General features: G+C 30.4%; 1 protein-coding gene across 1 annotated transcript; it reads left to right on the forward strand.

Moving 5' to 3' along the window:
• Positions 1–1,472: 1,472 nt before the first annotated feature.
• On the forward strand, positions 1,473–5,565 carry LOC118205302 (52 kDa repressor of the inhibitor of the protein kinase-like). Its single transcript, XM_035377595.2, has 3 exons — positions 1,473–1,673; positions 2,314–2,412; positions 3,650–5,565. Exons 1-3 carry the CDS (start codon positions 1,519–1,521, stop codon positions 3,876–3,878), a joined length of 483 nt encoding a protein of 160 aa, XP_035233486.2. The 5' UTR covers positions 1,473–1,518; the 3' UTR covers positions 3,879–5,565.
• Positions 5,566–19,657: the final 14,092 nt, after the last annotated feature.

Here is a 19,657-nt window from a genome sequence, read left to right on the forward strand (position 1 = left end):
TCACTCAAATTATATTCATATATATTTTTTATGTAAAAATTTCGGGTGTATGCTAAATTAGTGTAAATTACTTTACACGAAAAATATAGTGAATGCACAGAAATTAAAGATTTGCACATGCCGTAAATGATAAATAGGAAATATGTATGGGTATTTATGCATGTGCTTGCAAAAAGCATGTATCTGTCTTTGACAAAATACTTAAATATTCATTAAATTATTTATAAATGTATTTGAAATGAAGAATTTATTCACTTATAAACAACTGTGAAAGTACTGTGAAGAAATCTAATGATTAAATGTATCTAATTTATAATGATTATAAATGTTATCTAAATATATAATAACCTTAATATTGAATTGTAAACATAAATTGAAATCCTGTTGACAAATACGTTATAAAACTATTTAAGCAAGAATTGTTCGTATTGGAAAGCAATCTGTTAAAAGGTATTGTAAAGCAAATGCTATGAGATGCGCACTTAAGAACGTAATAAAGAGTTTTGGAATATGTATTGTTGAAATGAAGGGTTAAAAAAAAATCTGATAAGTATAATTAAAAGAATTATTCCCTTTACATTTTATAAGAACTCAGTTACAAGTTTTAAATAATACTTAAAAAAAAAAAAAAAAAAAAAAAAAAACTTATTTTATTCCCTTTCAGAAATGTTCAGAGAAAGTCAAATACTATTTAATACCTATTTAATTATTAGGAATTAGCGAAATACTTCTTTAAAGTATTTCGCTAATTCCTAATAATTCTCTAATTTAAAATGAACCGAATAGAGCATTAATTATAAATTGACTTACATTTTTCGATTTAAAAGAAGCCAAAAAATCATGTCATATTTAAGAAAGTATTTTAGGAAGAAGCTCTATAAATAGAAAAGAAATAATGCATAATTTTAATATTAATAATACAATAAACTTTGATCTTAATTTTTGTACCTTAACCGAATAAAATCAAATTACCATAATTTTTTTTTCTAATTTAATTAACGAAAACTTGTGAAAATATTTCATTCAAATTAAACCATTCTGAGAAAACTGTCCTGTGAAAAGTATAGCATTTAATTCCGTTCAGAATGAAATGTTGTTTAAAAATATGTTGTTTTCACATACTTAGGACTCTGAAGTGTTGTAGAAAAAGAAAATATATACATTTATATGTATATTTGCGACTTAATTACAAAATATTTACACCCGAACGCGTCAAATCCCATAGAACTCAATGGTAAATGACCCAATGTTTTGGTCACCACGTAGGGATCGCCGGTGCTTCAGACCAGGGTACGGAGAAACTTGTTTAGGGCGACTCCTTCTTACTTCCTACCTCCATGGCGTCTAGCCCCTCAGACAAAGAATGTAAGGAGAAGAAGTAAAGGTTTTCCGAGGCAAATGTGGCTCCGTCAGACTGAAGAGACACTGTGTATGTCCCTGAAGCTTATTTTAAAGGGGCAATCCATCCACCCTCCGTACCTTTCTGAGCATGTGCGAAATAGCAGGCAAGAAATCGGCATGTCGTCAGCCATATTAGCAATCTTTTACCACGTTGTTCGAAGAGGTTCATTGAAAGTTATTTTCAGTTCTTTTCTCTGGTTATTTAAGCTGATCATAAGATGTATGTTTCGCAAGGACGATCACCGGAATTCACCCGATTCTCTTTCTGTGAGGTAAGCTTGCTTTTTTAATTCGAAAACCTATCATAGATTTTAAAAATTGATTTTGTATAGTACATTAATTTTGATTCCCAAGCTCCAAAAATATTTTGTCTCATTGTATCACACAGCAGCTAGATTTTCATTCTTAATATATTAACTTTGCATTTTAGCATATGAATCTCAATTTATATAATTAATCATATGGCAAACAAATACTATAGTTTTTGCAGGCATATTGCTATTTCTTTCCAAATTTTTTTACTGAGTTTTAAGCTTTAAAGTCAACTAATAATAATATTACGACAAAACGAGCGATCAGGAATAAATTTGCCATTTATAATAATGCGGCAACTAATGGCATGTATGATTGCATAAATTAATTTTATGAATAAATTGTATTATGCTTCAGCTTTAAATTTATGCTATAATTACCAAATAATTTATCTGAGAAAATTTATAAACTTAGTTAATATTAGTGGCCACTGAAGACTATTTTTAATGTAGTATATTGATAGTTATATACAATTTTTCGTATTTTATGATTATTTTTGAAAATTTTATATTCATTATTATAAAAATATAATTTTGATTTCTCTCAATATTTGATGTGGTTTAGTGAATAACAGACTAACTCAATCTATCTTTTACTTAGCAAACAACCCAAATCCTGGTATCGCTGTAGTGTTTGTGGGACAACATCTCGAAAAACACCAGACAGGAAATTTTTCAGATTTCCTAAGGATCCTATTAGGTAAATCATTTTCAAGTTTAAAAGAAACTAAGCTTTGATAATTAATAATATATATATATCTCAATTTTTGATAGAGAAGCAAATATTTCATGTATTTGGAATAATTTAAATAAATAGCCTGTTTTTTTCCATTAAGCGTTCCTCATCATGGACAAATAGTTCAGTGTTCTTCTGTAAATATTCAAGATAACTGTGCTTGTGATACCGTTGCTCCCAAAAGTGTTCATACACTTTAAGAATTTGTAAAAAATGCGCTGTAGCCCGGAATTGAATTTGATTATAAAGCCCAATATTTTCTCATATCTCGAAGTGATTTTGAATAAAACCAAATTTTTTAAAAATTTCTTTCTTCTAATATTTTAGAAGATAATTTTTGTAATTTATGTATTACAAGCTTGAATGCTGCAGGATATCCTACAAAAACTGACAGAAATTTAACTGCAATATTTCGTAATAATGTCTGCAGATTTCTTTAAAGTGCACGAAGATTTTTGTGAGGTAACTTTTTTGTTACTTTTTAATTATTAATTCCCCCCCCCCCAAAGTTTTACTGTATTCTTATAATACTTTTATAGAGTTTTGCTAAGATAAATTTATAGATATTAAAAAATTCTCACTGCACTATTTCACTGAAACATGTGTACGAACACTTTAGGGAACTTACATATTAGTGTGAATAAAGAAGGAAACATTTTAAAGATGCACTTTACGAACAATGTGTACTTTTTATTGGTGCCTTATCATTTTTTAATCATATTGTTAACAAAACTGTACAAAGAAATGCAAAATTGTTTAACTAGATACTATGACCGGTAACTACAATTTAACACAATATCTGCAAAATTATTGGTTTTCGTACATCAAAATAAAATTAGATGAAATGCAATCATTTCAGAATTTGTTACTAATGTAAAAGGAATTTTTTAACAAGGTTAAATTTCTAATAACACTGAAAAGAGGTTCTTTTAATTAAAGAAAATAAAATTGTTTTTTTGTTTTCATAGATCAAAATAATAGAGAGTTAGTATAAATATGTCAGAAATGTAATAAATCATATTATGTACATGAATTTTTCCTTAAATTATAATTTAATGTTTGTTCTTAAAAAATATATAACCCTTCTCGAGATTGTGTGACTAATGTATAAGGAATGTTTTTAGTTTGCTATTTTTCTACTAACACTGAAAATGGATTTATTGAAATTTAAAATATAAAATTAATGTTTTCATTTTTATAGATCAAAACAATGGGCTCCCGCATGCAGTAATCAAGACTTGTTAAATATATCACCAACTAATTTGTATAAAACTGCACTAATATGTTCGTCACACTCCAAAGATCATGATTACTGTTCACCAAAGATGCGATATTTACATTCCTGTGCAGTGCCGACAAAATTTGAACAAACAGGTATCTACAGTGTTTACTGTTATTATTTCAATATGCTTAACAATAGTGCCATCTAAGAAATAACTCATCAATAATAGTGAATCACCTGTCATGTTATGCTCAAAGAATACTGTGCAACAAAATTGATGGTTTGGATCGCCTGTCAAGACTTGTTAAATAAATCACCAACTGATTTGTATAAAACTGCACTAATATGTTCGTCACATTTCAAAGATCACGATTACTGTTCACCAAAGATGCGATATTTACATTCCTGTGCAGTGCCGACAAAATTTTGAACAAACAGGTATCTACATTGTTTATTGTTATTATTTCAATATGCTTAACAATAGCGCTATCTAAGAAATAACTCGTCAATAATAGTGGATCACCTGTCATGTTATGCTCAAAGAATACTGTGCAACAAAATTGATGGTTTGGATCACCTGTCATGTTATGCTCAAAGAATGCTGTACAACAAAATTGACGGTTATTAGTCGAAATATTGACTGTTGATTTTTGGCAAAATTAAAATTATGTAAAATCCAAGCATACAGCATTTTTAGAATTATTATATGTATAGTGAAGGTGGAAAATAGGCATTTCTTGCAATTGCTATTTAAAAGAATTAATTTCTAATTTCATAATTTGAAACAATCTTCATCAGGATGAGCTGCAGCAATATTTATTTGATTCAGTGGATTATTTACAAAACTTCTTAATACCTATAGGTTTGATTTTCAAGTTAAGTATTTAATCTTATATTAATAAATGTGAGAAGTATTGAATATTTTATGAACAAAAAGAATGAAATTAGTTATTTTAGTAATTTATGTGCAACTTATGTAAGACTTTTTAAATGTAATCTTGTATTTGTTAATTTAAGTGAAATGCTTTTGGCTTTTGGTTGCAAACTTTGCTCTTTTTTCATAATGGTCATTCCAAATAATTAAAATTTCTCTTTTTTTTTTTTTTTTTTTTTCTTCTTTAAAGTTGAGGTCAGATAATTGTAATGTATTTCAGTGTTTTCAATTTATTTAGGGGTACTTTTAATTGTTTTTAATTATTTTTTCTGTTTTGGTTAGTTATATGCAAATTTTGCTTGTAAAATTTTAAATATGGATTCATAAAAATTCATTATGTGTTGCATGGTATGTGTTTTCTTCTTTTTTAAGCTTACAGAATTAAATGTACTCATTGGTCAAATAATTCTTTATTAAATAGATTTTTGGCAAAATTAAAATTATGTAAAATCCAAGCCCAAGCATACAGCATTTTTAGAATTATTATATGTATAGTGAAGGTAGAAAGGAGGCATTTTTTGTAATTGCTACTTAAAAGAATTAAGTTCTAATTTCATAATTTGAAATAATCTTCATCAGGATGAGCTGCAAAAATATTTATTTGATTCAGTGGATTATTTACAAAACGGCTTAATACCTATAGGTTTGATTTTCAAGTTAAGTATTTAATCTTGTATTAATAAATGTAAGAAGTATTGAATATTTTATGAAAAAGTAATGAAATCACTTAGTTTAATAATTTATGTGAAATTCTTTAAAAGGCCTTTTAAGTGTAATTTTGTATTTGTTAATTTAAGTGAAATGCTTTTGGTTCTTGGCTACAAAATTTGCTCATTGTTTTCATAATGGTCATTCCAAATAATTGTCTAAAAAATTTCTTGCTATTTGTGAAGATGCTTAAAATTATTTTGCATATGTATATTCTAAAACTTGAGAAATGTCAATAAAAATCATTTTTTTACCTCAAATGTGTTATTCTTTGTTTTAATATTTAATAATATGCTTGATATGAAAAGAAAAATAGCGTTATTTATGTAATTAATTGCAGATTTGTTAGAAATCTAACATCACAGCAGTAGTTAATTTTGTTTTCTATTAATTCTGATGTTAGTTATAAATTAATGCTAGATATTATATCAAAAGAATAACAATTCTGTGAGTTTACAGAAAGAAGAGTTAAGGGGTAAAATAAGGAATATAAAAATAATAAAATTTATTTATTTATTCATTTATTTTGCGATTGAATTTTAGGATGTTCTATGCGAAACATCTAGACGATTAAAGATTAGAAGATAAAAGATCAGCTACACAATTTATCTGAAATGTATGAAAATAAAACATTTTGAGGAATTTCAAAGTAAAAAAAATTACTATCTCCTCGAACTGCGCTATTTAAATTCCACCCTGCGCTGCTGTTTCACTGCATAGCCGTGGCTCCTCGATATAGCGGCGCAGAGGCGAAACAAGTTTACATTGCGTCTATGGAAGCTTTCATTCTTTTCCTTACAGATTCTTTGATTGAAAGTTTTTTTCAGTTCTTTTCTCTGGTTATTTAAGCTGATCATAAGATGGATGTTTCGCAAGGACGATCACCGGAATTCACCCGATTCTCTTTCTGTGAGGTAAGCTTGCTTTTTTAATTCGAAAACCTATCATAGATTTTAAAAATTGATTTTGTATAGTACATTAATTTTGATTCCCAAGCTCCAAAAATATTTTGTCTCATTGTATCACACAGCAGCTAGATTTTCATTCTTAATATATTAACTTTGCATTTTAGCATATGAATCTCAATTTATATAATTAATCATATGGCAAACAAATACTATAGTTTTTGCAGGCATATTGCTATTTCTTTCCAAATTTTTTTACTGAGTTTTAAGCTTTAAAGTCAACTAATAATAATATTACGACAAAACGAGCGATCAGGAATAAATTTGCCATTTATAATAATGCGGCAACTAATGGCATGTATAATTGCATAAATTAATTTTATGAATAAATTGTATTATGCTTCAGCTTTAAATTTATGCTATAATTACCAAATAATTTATCTGAGAAAATTTATAAACTTAGTTAATATTAGTGGCCACTGAAGACTATTTTTAATGTAGTATATTGATAGTTATATACAATTTTTCGTATTTTATGATTATTTTTGAAAATTTTATATTCATTATTATAAAAATATAATTTTGATTTCTCTCAATATTTGATGTGGTTTAGTGAATAACAGACTAACTCAATCTATCTTTTACTTAGCAAACAACCCAAATCCTGGTATCGCTGTAGTGTTTGTGGGACAACATCTCGAAAAACACCAGACAGGAAATTTTTCAGATTTCCTAAGGATCCTATTAGGTAAATCATTTTCAAGTTTAAAAGAAACTAAGCTTTGATAATTAATAATATATATATATCTCAATTTTTGATAGAGAAGCAAATATTTCATGTATTTGGAATAATTTAAATAAATAGCCTGTTTTTTTCCATTAAGCGTTCCTCATCATGGACAAATAGTTCAGTGTTCTTCTGTAAATATTCAAGATAACTGTGCTTGTGATACCGTTGCTCCCAAAAGTGTTCATACACTTTAAGAATTTGTAAAAAATGCGCTGTAGCCCGGAATTGAATTTGATTATAAAGCCCAATATTTTCTCATATCTCGAAGTGATTTTGAATAAAACCAAATTTAAAAAAAAATTTTTTTTTCTAATATTTTAGAAGATAATTTTTGTAATTTATGTATTACAAGCTTGAATGCTGCAGGATATCCTACAAAAACTGACAGAAATTTAACTGCGGTATTTCGTAATAGTGTCTGCAGATTTCTTTAAAGTGCACCAAGATTTTTGTGAGGTAACTTTTTTGTTACTTTTTAATTATTAATTCCCCCCCAAAGTTTTACTGTATTCTTATAATACTTTTATAGAGTTTTGCTAAGATAAATTTATAGATATTAAAAAATTCTCACAGCACTATTTCACTGAAACATAAGTGTACGAACACTTTAGGGAACCACTACATATTAGTGTGAATAAGGAAGGAAACATTTTAAAGATGCACTTTACGAACAATGTGTACTTTTTATTGGTGCCTTATCATTTTTTAATCATATTGTTAACAAAACTGTACAAAGAAATGCTAAATTGTTTAACTAGATACTATGACCGGTAACTACAATTTAACACAATATCTGCAAAATTATTGGTTTTCGTACATCAAAATAAAATTAGATGAAATGCAATCGTTTCAGAATTTGTTACTAATGTAAAAGGAATTTTTTAACAAGGTTAAATTTCTAATAACACTGAAAAGAGGTTCTTTTAATTAAAGAAAATAAAATTGTTTTTTTGTTTTCATAGATCAAAATAATAGAGAATTAGTATAAATATGTCTCCTTGATCGTTTGCGCAGATTCACGCGCAGCGTGTTTACCCCAAGGAGCTGGGCGTGGTCAAAGCCGATTTTTTTAAAACGTTACGAACTTGGTGCGCATTACTGAATGTAAATTAATTAATTTTATTAGTTTTTCTGAAATAGTTTTCTTTTTAATTGGTATATATATTTATTTGTTCAGATGTTTTATTATAAATCTATACATAAAGGAAGAATTCCTGATTTATTCATTTATTCACGTACAGATCATCGCCCGAAGCTATTAGAGATACAGATATCAAAACTTAGGAGCTTATTACTTTTGTATCGAAGATGTTATTTAAGAAGCGATTTTTGCAAAACATGTTTTTATGTTTTTTCATATAAGGGAGAAACAGATGTACATAAGATTCTTGCTTTAAAAATGTATGGAATATGAATACATAAAAACCAATTTCAAACGTTTTCAAAATTCGGCAATGAAGGGGGGAGGGAGAACGTGTTCTTCACATATTCCTTCATACCTCAGATATCCATAAGACACACTTATGAATTATTGCTGTAAAATGTAAGGAATACAAATAAATGCTGACATCAACATGTGTGGGGAGGGGGACTGATTGGCATAAAATACAAGTTTACATAATGTACAAGTAAGCCTTATTAAAGGTGCAAACCAGATATGTAAAGCTAGTTAGTATTAAAAAAAACTTAAGGTTTCTATTATTTAATGTTATTAATAATTAAAACCCCAAAATAAAAATGTAGCAGCATGTGGCAATTCACAAAACTGTTATGAGTTTGTTACCATGTTCAATTAGTTTTAAACAATTCTACACATAATAAAATGGCCAGTGCACAACATGTGAATGTACATGGGGTTGAATAATTAGAAAATAAAAAACTTGACAAATATTAAATAGCAAGTATTGAATAGTAGAAAATATTGCTTACCGTTCAAATTTGGGATTGACTCAGTTTCACCAAAATATATTTATCTACATTAAAAATGTTTGGTAATAATCTATTGACTGAACACTTTAAAAGTCAATGAATGATTGATTGTACGGACAATATTTGGTATTGTTGGACTGGGGGGGGGGAAGAAAGTAATGCAAGGAGGATAAACAAAAATAGACTTACTCATTAATCACAGAATATATCAGCCTATCACGAGGACCTGAGATAAAGATTCAAAACCCTGTTCTGACCTTCTACACCTGTTCCTGATCATTTTAAGGATTAGAGTTGGAATTATCTTATTATTAAAGAGAAGTTCTAAAGAAAGAGAAAGAGATAGATAGTATTATATAAATAAGAAAAAAATATCATCTGACACATATAAAACACTTACAGGCAGTTGAAAGATGTTTTAGATGATAAAAATGAACAAAAGGAATTGTGAATAGGTACTAATGACTATTGTTAAAATATATATTTTTCACTAGATGTGTTAAGTTTCTTCAGTGGAATTATGTGTAAAATTTTTGTGATCCAAAATAATTTTTAGAATTGTATTATTGTCTTCATTCTGTGAAGTTATTGTAGAAGTTTTTGTCAGTTTCCTTTTCGTTTTGTATTTGAGAATCTTTTGGGTATTATATTTTTATTAGGTGGAATATCTTTATTAGCAGTTGGGAAATGTAAATGTATTTCGGGTAGAGTAGACTTTAAGGTACCCCTTGTATTTTGGCGAAGTTGTTGTTTGATTTATCGCCAAGTTGTTGTTTCATTTATGGTAGCCTGAATAGTTGAATGTTATGGAAACCCTATTGTGACGTAATCGGGTGCATGCATGATTCTGGGAAATTTTTAATCATGGGATGTTTTGTAAGCGTTTTTGTGGTGTGTGTTTAGACGGTAGAATGGCCAAATGTAGTAAGATTAATTTGAAGTTTCTGTACGATTTGGAGCGAAAGGGGAAAAGAGCTTTAATTGACTGGTGTGTAAATGAAGGTTTACTTAGTAGCCATTATAAGTGTCCTGTATGTACAGGGTGATCAGCGAATAAGCCCTGATTTCAAAATTAAATATCTCTACAACAAAAATCGATAGAATTATGCGGTAAACTGTACATTTATTAGCAAAACTGTAAAAATAGTGTACAAAAGTTTAGAAAATTTAGTTACAAAAATCGTTAAAAGATGGCACTCTGCATTGAAAATTATTTCTGAAAGGAGTCAAAATAATTTAAAAAATAAAGCAGCCCTTGCAATCAAAATACAATTTTTTCAAAATGTTCACCATTCGAAACAATGAGGTGGCGTAAATGAACAATGAAATTTGACATCACGTCTTGCAATGTCTTGACGGAAATGGAATAACATGCAACACTAATGAACGATTCAAGCTCATCTAGAGTAGCAGGATTGTTTCGATAGACAGCCCCACAGGCTTTCAATGCGCCCCACAGAAAGAAGTCACATGGACTCAGATCGGGAGAATATGGAGGCCAAGCTATTCCTGTGTCAGCAAATTGAGGATAATCTAACGCAATTACTCTATTCTCAAAGTATTCATGAAGAAAGTGAAAAGCTTTATTTGTTCGATGTGGTCGAGCCCCATCTTGCAGGAACCAGTCGATACCTGGTCGACCCTCCAACACTAGTTGAGTGCTGACAAATTGTTCTAAAATTGTAACGTAACATTCAGTAGTTATCGTTTCTCATATGAAAAAGGGTCCGATAATGCCTCTGGTGCATACCACAGCCCATGTTATAACTTCAGGCGAATGCAGTGCTTTTTCTTCACACAATGAGGATTTTCAGTACACCAAAAGCTCCAGTTTTGTTTATTAACGATTCCATTCAAATGAAAATGTGCTTCATCTGTGAACCAGATGCAGCTCCCATCAAATCTGTCGTTGTTGATCATTGTTAGAATCTGATTCGCAAAGTCAACCCTTTGTTGCACAGCTTTCATGGGTATGGCCTGATGACTTTGGATTTTGTATGGAAACAGCCGTAGGCTATTTTTAAATATTTTTTTTTTTGTGTGCCCGTTCAAACCTGTCTCTGATGCTTTTCCTAGGATTTTGCTGAACAAATCCAGAAGCTTTGGTTGCATTTTCAGGAGTGACTATAGTTTGCTTAGGCCCAACGTTTCCCTTTCAATCATCAGCCATGCTGCCAGTCCATTCGAATTTCGTGAAGAGCATGAGAATGGTTTTCGCATTGGGTCCAACTGGAACATTGAATCGGTTTTGAAATCTGCAACGTGTTGCCATAGGACTGTGTTCTAATGGGTGAAATTCCAGAACCAAAATACACATTGTTCAATGAAATACATTATTTCACTTTCTACGCTAACCTCTTTTCACTAGCCAACAGTTGTACTGATCACTTTCGACTTAGAAACACATTTTAAAGGCTATTGTTAGGTCATTGCGATTACAGCGCCATCTGTTAGCGATTTTCATAACTAAATTTTATAAACTTTTGTACACCATTTTTACAGTTTTTCTAATAAACGTACAGTTTACCGCATAATTCTATCAATCTTTGTTGTAGAGTTATTTAATTTTGAAATCAGGGCTTATTCACTGATCACCCTGTAGGAAGGATATGCGTCTAGTCGAACGTAAACACCGCTTAGATGGATGTGAATGAGTTTATAGGAAGAAAGGTTCAGATGGTCACTATGTGAAGCGTTCGATCAGAAAGAGTACTTGGTTTGAAAAAAGTCATTTGAGTATGATTGATATTTTGATTTTTACGTGGCTCTGGGTGTACGAAGCGAATTCGAAAATCATGGTAAGCGAATATTTGCTTTTGGTAGTGCTTAAATGTGTAACATGTTTTTCCTTTTTTATGTTATTTTATTGTTTGGTTTGAAATGTATTTTATTGAGATTATGTCTTTTTTGTTTGCCTATATTGTAGAATTTGGTACTCCTTTGACTTTTTAAGTGAAAATATATCGATGTGTACATGGACAAAGTAAAGGGAGAGCGCAATGCAAGTTTGTGCAATTCTGGGATTTTTTATCAAGTGAAAATAGGTCGATGTGTACATGGATAAAGTTAAAAGAGTGCGCAATGCCATTTTTGAGCAATTCAAGGAATTATTTTTAAGTGAAAATAGGTCAACGTGTATATGGATAAAGTCAAAGGAGTGGAGTGTGCAATGCCATTTTTATGCAATTCAAGGATTTTTTTTTTTAAGTGAAAATAAGTCGATGTGTACATGGATACCGAGTTTCTGCAATTGTTTGTCTTGTTATTTTCGGCAAAAATCGCCGCTTCGCAAGCCAAAATTAACGAGTCAAAGAATTGCACAAAATCGGTATCCATGTACCAGCAAAAATCGCCGAGGGGCACCCTAAAATATACTTTTACCTGTATTTCTTGTGCATTTAACATATCATATATTATCTAGTTGTAGTGGTGCTGATTTTAGAATCCTGTCTAACACATCACATTGTTTGTCAGATTTTAATGAATCTACTTATTCTAAACATGTTTGATTTAGTTCATTCTTTGTGTTCCAGTGAGAGGGTCTGTGATTTTTTTTCTTGGCTCCTTAATTCAAAATTCATTTTTATCGTCTATAATAAGTGGATAATTCATTATGTATTGTAGTTGTAGTATAAGTAGCAGTATTTCTAGTGTACTTGCACATACTCTACATAACTTATAAGGTATTTCTCCCGCCTTCTTGGAGTGGTGATCTAGGCGCATATTCCAGAGGTCCGCAGTTTGATTCCCGGCAAAGGCATTGCTAATTCTTCATTCTCTCTTGCTTCGAATGTAAAATTCTAATGTCTGTACAGTGGCGCCCGAACTAAAAGGGTGTTAGATGATTGTTCTCCACACCCAGGATTTGGCGATTAAGTCCCCTAAAAACCTCAGTCACCCTTTAAAAGGAGGAGTATATAAAGTATTTCTCCCACCTTCTCGGCATGTCTTCATGGTGTGATGTGTATCCAGAGGTCCGTGGTTTGATTCCTGGCAAAGGCATTGCATATTTTTCATCTTACCTGCTTCCAAAAAAAATACCTAATGCCTCTACAAACTGATGAATCAATACAGCTGCATATATATCAATGAATGCATATCAGTGCACTGTATGTGACATGTACAAATTTTGTTACTTTCATGTATAGTGTATATTTCTGTATTATGTGTTGATGAAACAGACCACCCATTCTCAACTATATATAAACAGTGTTTCATTTGTTTTATGTTTGATTCTTAAATTCCAAATTTTACTTGTTAATTTACCTTTATTTGCTGTAATTAAGCGATGAATCATTTTATCTCTTGCAAATCTCATAATACCATGTATAGTGTTATCCAATCTCTTAACATTTCTTCCATGAAGGTAAATATATTTTAATGTTCGGTGCATTCGTTCATGTGCATGTTTGTGTTAACACCACTGTGAAGTCTATAACAGTATGCCCAGCTAGATCTATTTTGTAAATAATATGTTTCAAAGTAATTTGCAAATTCAATAATGTCTGGATCTTCTTTAAGTAATTTTATTGCTGCTTCTTTCAGTGTATGAAAAGTATGAATGTCTTGTTCTTCTAAGTGAGACCTACCGTATTTGACGGCATATAAAACACACTTTTTTTCCTAAATTTGGTCTCTAAAAAGTTACCTGCATCTTATACATGAAGGGCACAGTCTTATACGTGAAGGTAATTGCATTCAATAATTGTTTATTTGGCTTTTATGAAACGTGAGAACTAAAAGAAACCACGCTATTGAAACTTTTTTTCCTTGTGTGTGGCCATGTAAATAAGGGTGCGTCTTATATGCCATCAAATACAGTAATAATTTTATATGTTTTTGCCTGTTTTTCAACACCATTGATTTTTTTTTAAATTGTTTCTCTGGGTTCTATCAATATGCCATGCACAAAAAGGATGTTTCTGTAGTAAACCCATTTCAGACTTCCAAGCATTAAAAAAAGATTCAGCCATATCAGACATAAATATTTGTGGTTGTATTTGCCCAACTTTTTCTTTAATGCATGAAAAAAAAAATTGATAGCACAGGTTGGTCACATTGATTAGAAATTAAAAATGCACGCAGGAATCCTTGGTGCAAATCATTTATTGTAAGTAAAGTTATGAGTTCAAATCTGTATGCATTAACCCCATGTGTACCATCAATACATATACAAGTCAGAACTAAATTTTTTCACTATCTCTCTTTATGCTTCTGTCATCATTATCAAAACAAAATCATTTCCTTTTAGAAATTAATATTGTGTACAATATTCATTCATGCTATTTTGATCCCTGGGTTTTATAAAATGAAATGCATTGATGTTCAGAATTTTGAATTTCAGATACCTGTGTATCTACACAAACCCAATCATTTTCATGTTTAACAGAATTAGAAGACAAATTGAAAGATTTTTTGATGTTATGTAAATCTTGTTTTGTAAGAAAAGGAAACCTCTCAAGCCGGGCATCTCATAGAGAATTTCTAATTTCATCTAAAATACTATCCAGAGAAATTTTTGCTGCTATCTTTCTTTATTTTATTTATTATCTATATTTTTTATTTCATCTGTTGTTAAAAATAAGTGACCTAAATCATTCCGATGCCCAGTATGTATTTTCTGATATGACACTACACATTTGCCATCTGTATGTTCTGTTACTTTTAATGCAGCTGCACAATATGTATTTATTTTATTGCTACCAAGGGTTTTTAAGTGACACAAACCTTTACTTTCTAATATAAAATTTCCTGAACAGTGGCATTACACCATGTATATTAAATATGCTTACTCCATAAGAAATTTTGACTTCGTATTATTTTCAATTTCTGCCTTCCATGCCAAAAAATCATTAAATGAATTAAATTCTAGTTCAGTATGATTCAAATCAACATCATGAACATTATTGAAATGAAATATTATTTCTCGCTTTTAAAAATTAGCATAACATACAGGACATACATAATTACCTGTTAGAAGTATGATATTTCCAATTTTTTAGGTCACTAAATTTCAGATGGCAGTCCTCACATTTGTAGCTTGGTGATTGACCACTTTTTAAAGAATCATTAATGTAGTATTATTAGAGTGTAATGTGTTGGTATGGCGTTTCAAACTGAATTTATTATGGTACGTTTTTAAGCAATCAGAACATACAAAATTACTCTCAGCCACACTAAAATTATTTGCACAATCAACCATACTATTAGAACTTAGTTTTCAGAGACTTAATTAATGTAGTATTATTGTACAGAAATTTATATGCATGGCGTTTCAAATTGTATCTATAGTTGAAAGTTTTAAACAATCACGGCAAACAAAATCACTCTCAGCTATACTAAAATCATTTGCACAATGAACCATATCACTCACAACACAATCAGAATTATCACACAGGATTACACCTTCCTGATTTTGATTCGATTCAGAATCAAAAATACCTTCTGGGAAAACAGAAGTACTTGGCCATGAAATGGGCAGTTTTTCTTGATTTTATGCGGAAGATATAATAATCGAAGCAAAATAAAAAAAGAGAACTGTATCATCAATCACACTTTACCACAGCAGTGCAAACAGTAAGAGTAAATAACAGTAAATCCGACGCGCCTTCAGGGAAATGACGACATGCGCAGCAATCTGCGCAGATGTTCAGGGAGGAACCGGGAGGAAACTAGCGTCTGAGGGGCTAGACGCTTGTTTGTATGAAATTTTATAGTAGCGTCTAGCCCTAGCATTGAAGTTGCTTCACGCATGCGCAGTAGGCATATTTCAGCATGGTAACCTTCGTCGCTTGGCCGAAGAACATCTATGTCTTGGCGATGATTTCAGATTTCTGCGATTCATAAGTGAAGTGTTGCGGAATGTGTGAAATTTGGTCACTTTCTGCCCAATTATGCGAGCAATTATTTGCTAAGTGCTTAAAATGGCATATGGGGTTAGCTTTGTGCTCAAATATATGAGAATTTACTTACTGGGGACTTAAAAAGCGTATAAGGAAATAGACGTTATCTTTTTTTCGCTCGTGTTGATGTTTTTGAGTTGCTTAAATTAATGTTTTAGTTTTTTGTAACATGCAATAATCAGTTAACCGTATTTTACATTTATTTCCAAATGTATTATTGTTTGATATTTCATCTTATATTTACCGTTATCATATATTTTTTTTATTATTATTATTCATGCTTTCCTTAAAGGCATGTCTCATTCTAAGCAAATAACTCTTCAGTCTTTTGACATAATCAATTAATTTAACCTCATTTTACAATTTTTTTTTATTTCATATTTACAGGTATCATAAAAGACCTTGGCAAATAATTCTTGAGAGCTTAGTGTAATTAATTTATCCTCATTTATCATAAAAGTTTATCTTTTAACAGGCATTCAGCAAAATAACATACTGTGGTCCTTTCTTTTCGTATTGGTTACATTATCTTACCTTAGTAGTAATCCAAAGAGTATAGGTACTACTTTCAGGTAAAGAAGTTGTTAACAAAATACAGCAATGAGTTAAAATAAATTTATGGCGATTCAACATACCTCATTCAGTAGTATTTTTCACTAGTGTGAAGTTTGGTAAAATCCTCGTATACGGTGCATCCTTGGTGCGATTTTGAAAATTATTGCCAACACCAAAATGACCCGTTTAAATACTCATCGTATATGTCCTGTTTACTGCTCATCATAAAGTCGGCAAATCCCTTGTGCACCGGATACTAGGATTAAACCGTGAAGTTTCTTTAAAAATTCTTTGTTATTTTTAATGGCATCAAAAAATTCACTGCAGTTTTTGTTCACTATTAATTTTGCAACTTACTAAAGCTTTTACCTTTGGTTCAGCCATTTTACCTCTTTCTGCAAACCATAGCGTGTTCATTATTTAGAATACTCTTTGGACTGGTGAAGATGTGTTTGGCATGCTTATTTGAATGGGACTGGACAATGAAGTGCATTTTTCAATGAAATGACTGAAAACGTGTATCCATAAACATGCATTTTATAATTGGCTGACCAAAAAGCTTTTGAAATCATTAATTCTTCAAAAAATACATCCGTGTTCATTGTATAATCTGCAACATTTTCATAAATATTTTTTTTTAAATCTGAAGCTTCAGTTTGAGCCCATGTTAATTTACTGTTGTTTATACAAATAACAGAGTCGGCTCCGCCAAAACTGTTGTCTCGTAGCTCCGTGTAAGCAAAACATCTATCATAAATAGGTACATTTTTTTAATTATAAAATGTTTTTAATTTATTTTATTTTATTTTATTTTTATTTATTTATTTTTTTTTTTTTTTTGCATCATTAAATGTTTTGTACGATTAATAATTTCATTATTTTCTAATATTCTAAAATGTTTTCTGCTTCTTGAAGCATAAATTTACTATCAGGCAAACCACAAATACATTTCACTACAATCATTATCATCTCTGCAAGGTGTTCTTGTGAAATAAAATAAGATTTCAGTTCTTTGGAGATTTCAAGTATTTTGCAATAGCTGGTAGTAGTAAAAGAAAATGGTTGTTGTTATGTTGAAGAACATTTTTCATACTGTACATCTACAAATTCAGATAAGGGACAAAGAATATGCCCCCGGGTATGAGATACCCGGCACATGTGCTCCTGGGTTAAAAATATGTCGAAATAGTTTTCGGTATTTTCTGTATATATTTGTTTTCCAGGATTTTTTCCTCATTACACAATATAGCTTTTTTGTCAATAAATGATATCAGTTTTATTAATATTTTTTGTAGTCAATGAGATTTTGATTATGCTGATCAGTTTTGCCAATGCACATGCGTGAAGCAAATGCAATGCTAGGGCAAAACACTACTCATAATTCAGTTATCAAGCCCTTAATCATCAGTGACCCTCTTCATAATTTCATCAACCTCTGAGGAATCAATACCAACCCCACTAGAAACCAGTGGACTAGAGAGACTAGCTTAGTGCCATTTTTATCCTTTTCTGATTCATAATTTATCTTCAGCTCAAATCAGTGCCCTTTATCCTTTCTTATTCATCTTCAGATCAATGCCGATTCGTCCATTGCCTTCTCTCACCAATTTCCTCCTTCGCAAACTACTTTCTGATACCATGAACATCAGCTTTTCTCAATTAAAACAGTTTAGAAAAGGTTCCCCTTACTACTTTGACCTAGTTTAGCTTTGATTTGCAATGTTATTCATTAAGTATTTTAGTACTGTTCTAAGGACCAGATTCAGAAATGTATGTATGTATGTGCATATATACACACACAATATAGCTTTTATATATATGTATGTTGTGCAGTATAGCACAAAATACATATATATTTCTGGATCCGGTCCAGAAAATTACCAGTATTTCTTTTAGACAATTTACTTTCAGCAGAATATTGAATGTTACATTCCAATATCTGAATCTAGTTTCGACTTCGTTACAATTCTGGCCAGCCTTTATGTTTTATTGTGCCTTTAATTTTTTTTTTTTTTTTTTCAGTACTAATGTTCTTTCAAATAGTAACTTTCTTTTTGAGAACTGCCACTATAATTATTTACTAATAAAATAGGTAATAGGGGTGAAGTGCAGAATCGCACACTTATTTGTTTGGTGCTTTTTACAAGAGTAAGAATTGGATTTTTGTCAATTTTCTTTGACTTTTTAAGGGAAAATTGGTCAATGTTTACATGGATAAAGTCAAGAGAGTGCGCAATGCCATTTTTGTGCAATTCTGGGATGATTTTAAGTGAAAATAAGTCGATGTGTACATGGATACCGAATTTGTGCAATTCTTAAAAATGTGTCAAGCAGTGGATGATTTTGCACTTTGCCCGGTAATGGAATTATTTAGTCTAGTATTAATTTTAAAAATGGCTGTTTATTCTAAAAGAAATGTAAGAACAATATAACTGACGTCCTTCTTCCACAGTTAGCTATTATATAAGTTTAAATGTTTTCTCTGTATGTTTCATCATACATAACATATATTTATGATACAGTCAAATACCAAAAATCCGCCGACCTGAAATCAACGTTGCCTCTCAAAATATAAATATTAAATTTATAGATGACACAAAGAAAATACCAAATCATTGACATCATGGTAAAAGTTTTTTCCCCTTTATCCTGTATCGAAGTAAAAATAAGTCAGAGTTTCTGAAAAAATTCTTTCAAGTGACCATTCTATTTCACTTATTATTAAAAAAAAAAAAATCACCATCAAAGACTGCATTTATTTGTTAGCTGGATCATGGAATTATGTTTCCCAAACAACATTAGTAAATGACTGGCACAATGTATGGCCATGGAACATGGTGATAAATACTAAAAGTTTTAGAACAGAGCAAGAGATTCCAACTCTATATAATTTATAAAAAAAACTTACTTTGGAGCACCTTAAAGTTTTAAAACAAACCTCTACCAGAAAAATGTTTTAAACATGTAAAAAAATATATATATTATGACTGATTAATATCCCTTATTTTTATGTGGTTTTATTGTATAAGTCTTTAATGCTTTTAAGTATCCCTGTAATCACTAATATAAATGAATATAATACAGTACAAAGTCCGTAATCCGGACTCGTCGGGACTTCGGCGATTCCAGATTATAGATCATCAATTTAAATCTGGTAAGACTGCATGCAGATATTATGCAATGAAAAATATGAAACTGTAATTTATGAAATAGAGAGCAATTATTATCTAAAGGGTATCAAAATTTACAAAAAAAAAAAAAAAA

The sequence above is a fragment of the Stegodyphus dumicola genome, chromosome 8 (assembly GCF_044657685.1).
Source record: "Stegodyphus dumicola isolate Sdum_Otavi_A_Nest chromosome 8, ASM4465768v1".
NCBI classification, from domain to species: domain Eukaryota; kingdom Metazoa; phylum Arthropoda; class Arachnida; order Araneae; family Eresidae; genus Stegodyphus; species Stegodyphus dumicola.